At 39.1% G+C, this 2,809-nt stretch overlaps 1 protein-coding gene across 1 annotated transcript in view; it reads right to left on the reverse strand.

The window, feature by feature from the left end:
- Nucleotides 1-396: 396 nt before the first annotated feature.
- TJP2 (tight junction protein 2) overlaps nucleotides 397-2,809 on the reverse strand; it is a 119,525-nt gene continuing 117,112 nt past the window's right edge. Inside the window, exons 20-21 of the mRNA XM_019661087.1 lie at nucleotides 2,298-2,383; nucleotides 397-1,379 (exon numbers count right to left, since the gene is read on the reverse strand). Coding sequence (XP_019516632.1) covers nucleotides 1,214-1,379; nucleotides 2,298-2,383 — 252 coding nt within the window. The 3' untranslated portion in view covers nucleotides 397-1,213. The remainder of the gene's footprint in view (nucleotides 1,380-2,297; nucleotides 2,384-2,809) is intronic.

The following is a 2,809-nucleotide window of genomic DNA, read 5'->3' on the forward strand; positions in this document are numbered from 1 at the left end:
GTGCCAAAAAAAAATGTATACATGTTTTAAGAAAGGAAAAAACTGTATTAAAATTGTAATACTCATATACACCAATAACAAAAGATGGCTACAAGTCACTTTTGACTTTGGCAGTTATAAGAGGTGCTCAAAGTGGTTACCATCAGTGTCATTTTAATAGTTCTTTTCCATTTTTAAAATGTGTATACATTTTTTTGGCACCTTGGTATAATTGGAGGAAATGCACCAAAATTATGAAAAATGGGATTATGGGTAATTTTTATTTTGTTTTTTCCTATGTCTCCATTTTCCAATGTTCAGCAATGGGCATGTTCTCACTTTTATGATGAGTAACTGAAATAAAAGTTGCATTGAAAAATAGGAATTAGTGTAGAAATCCAACACAAAGCAAATTAATTGATTGCAATGTCCTCCTTTTTATTAAATTATAAAACTGTTGTCAACACACACACTTTTGGAAATAAAATGTGGTTTTTCTCGAGTATCTGCTTTTGTGGAGCACATAGTTTTATACAAACAAAATTTCTATACCAATATCTTGGTCTTCAAGCTGTTTAGCACTCATAGCCAAACTACCAAGAATGGCTCTTATATATACAGACAAAATTTGTGGGAAAATATTACAAAGACATAGGCCTTGAAAAGATGACACAGTGCAGAGGAAACCATAGCTATTAAACTGGTATAAAAATTTAGTCAAAAGGTTTTAGTCCATTATGGCTTTGCATAAAGCATCAAAGGAAGAAAATTTAAGACACTTCTCATCAAAGGCACTTCGAGTTGTAAGAAAATATTTCTTTGAATTTAGCTGAAGTCTGACAGTATTTTTATTCCTTTTTTTTTTTTTTACATTCTGTCTCACATTGAAACAGTCCTTGAAAAACAGCTATTAATGAGGAAAAATAGTTATTATTTCTTAATATACATGTTAAAAATACGCAAACAGAATTAATACAGATTTTGGTCCACTGAAGCAGGTAACAGTGTCAAACTGTAGTGTTTCTCTGAATTCTGAGCAAAAAGGCCATAATCTCCCCAGACCCAGTCCAAAAATAGAGCCTTCAGTTCGGAATTTGCATTGGCTGTCCCCTAGCTGGGGGCTCAGGTCCCACATTTCCACAGTGCATTTTAATCGGAAAGAACCATCCCGTGGCTCCGCAGCAGAGCCGCTCTGAGGTGGTGGCAGCAGGTACATAAGTCAATTCTCAGAAATCTACAATTCTGTGTCCCGGTACCGGGAAGGCGGGCCATAATAACCACGCTTTGAGTGTTCTGATAGCTGTTGGCGGTATTCTTCCTCCTCCGCATCACTGCCATAACTTCCTCTGGCATCTTGATAGAGTCTAGAAGGACCTTTCTGTGGCTCAGGGGGTCTGGAACTAAAAAAAAATGAGAGGGCTAAAAGCACCGTGGGCCATCACCCAAGATCGCTTACCCCTGAGCCACACTCTGCTGACAAACCAGGGACACTCCTGGCCCCACTTCAGTTTCACAGTCATGCGAGTGGGGATGGGAGTAATAGGTCAAGGCTGATGCCCACCTGGGTAGTAAAGGGGGGAGCCATCAGGGTGCTCCCTAACCTAAGAATTCCCTAGCTAGACCGGGGTGTGGCAGGGGGGCCTAAGTACATTGGCATAAGTGGCACTGTTCAATTGGTAGAGAAGCTTACCCCTCGTTTTCTATTGCTGTAAAACTAGACTCTAGCTTCCAGTCAAAACAGCCACAAGAAATGTGATTTATTTATTTGTTTTTACTATTCTCGGAAGCAGGAAATGATCCAGTGTAAAACCTCAACAGGGAGATGCTGTGGTAATTCCTAGTGCTTATGTGGCATTTTTAAAATGCAGCATCTTACCAATACCGGTCAATGGATTGTCACCTTCCCTTCAGACCACAGTTCAGCACAAGTGGCCTGACTATGCTAAGTGATGGAAACGAATTAAGGAGCTTGGCTAAAAGCCAGGAAACAGTAGCAACAAAACAGGGCTAGGCCCCAGCAATTTTGCTCCTGTGCTATCCTAACACAATTTAACATATCTGTGCTCCGATGTGTCAAAGGGGACTGACTTGAAATGTCAATGATTACATTTTGTCAGAGTTTTAGCCCACAAGCAAATTTACCATGAAATTTTGATTCTGTTATCTTTACAATTAAATTTGTCTAAATGAATAAGGTTAATCAGGAATAAAAAAAAAATCTTATTACTTTGAAATATAGGTGAAAAAAATTCTTTCTTAGGAGTCCAAGTCCTAGGTAAGCCCCTCTTGTAGATCTGTACCTGCCAAGCAGCCCTTACCTTGTGTATTGGGGCAGGCCAGGGTCTGGCTTGGGGGCTTTGATCGGAACTGCATAGATATCAGGATGCTTCTGAGCAATTTCAATCTGTGATGATTAAGAAATAAAATAATAAGAGGGAAAGAATGAACCACTGGACCGTCAGCTTGTTGATTTTCTAATGGTCCCATTTTCCAAAGCCATTTCAAGGAGAAGAGGGAAAACTGAAGCAACTCTCTTGTTTCCATGCTGCTGTGTCATGCCCAAAAGATGTTTTAAGCAATGAAATTCTGACACATGCTACAACATGGCCAACTGAATCTTGAGGCCATTATACCAAGTGAAAGGAGCCAGTCACACAAGAACAAATATTATATGATTCCCCTTATATGGGATTGCTACGAAGTCAAAATCACACAGATTACAAAAAAAAAAAAAAAATGATTACCAGGGGCCGACATAGGCAGGTGTGAAATGGGGAATAATTCTTTAATAGTTTAATAGATACCAAGTTTCAGTTGGGGAGGGTGAAAA

The sequence above is a fragment of the Hipposideros armiger genome, unplaced genomic scaffold (genome assembly GCF_001890085.2).
Source record: "Hipposideros armiger isolate ML-2016 unplaced genomic scaffold, ASM189008v1 scaffold_335, whole genome shotgun sequence".
NCBI lineage: Eukaryota > Metazoa > Chordata > Mammalia > Chiroptera > Hipposideridae > Hipposideros > Hipposideros armiger.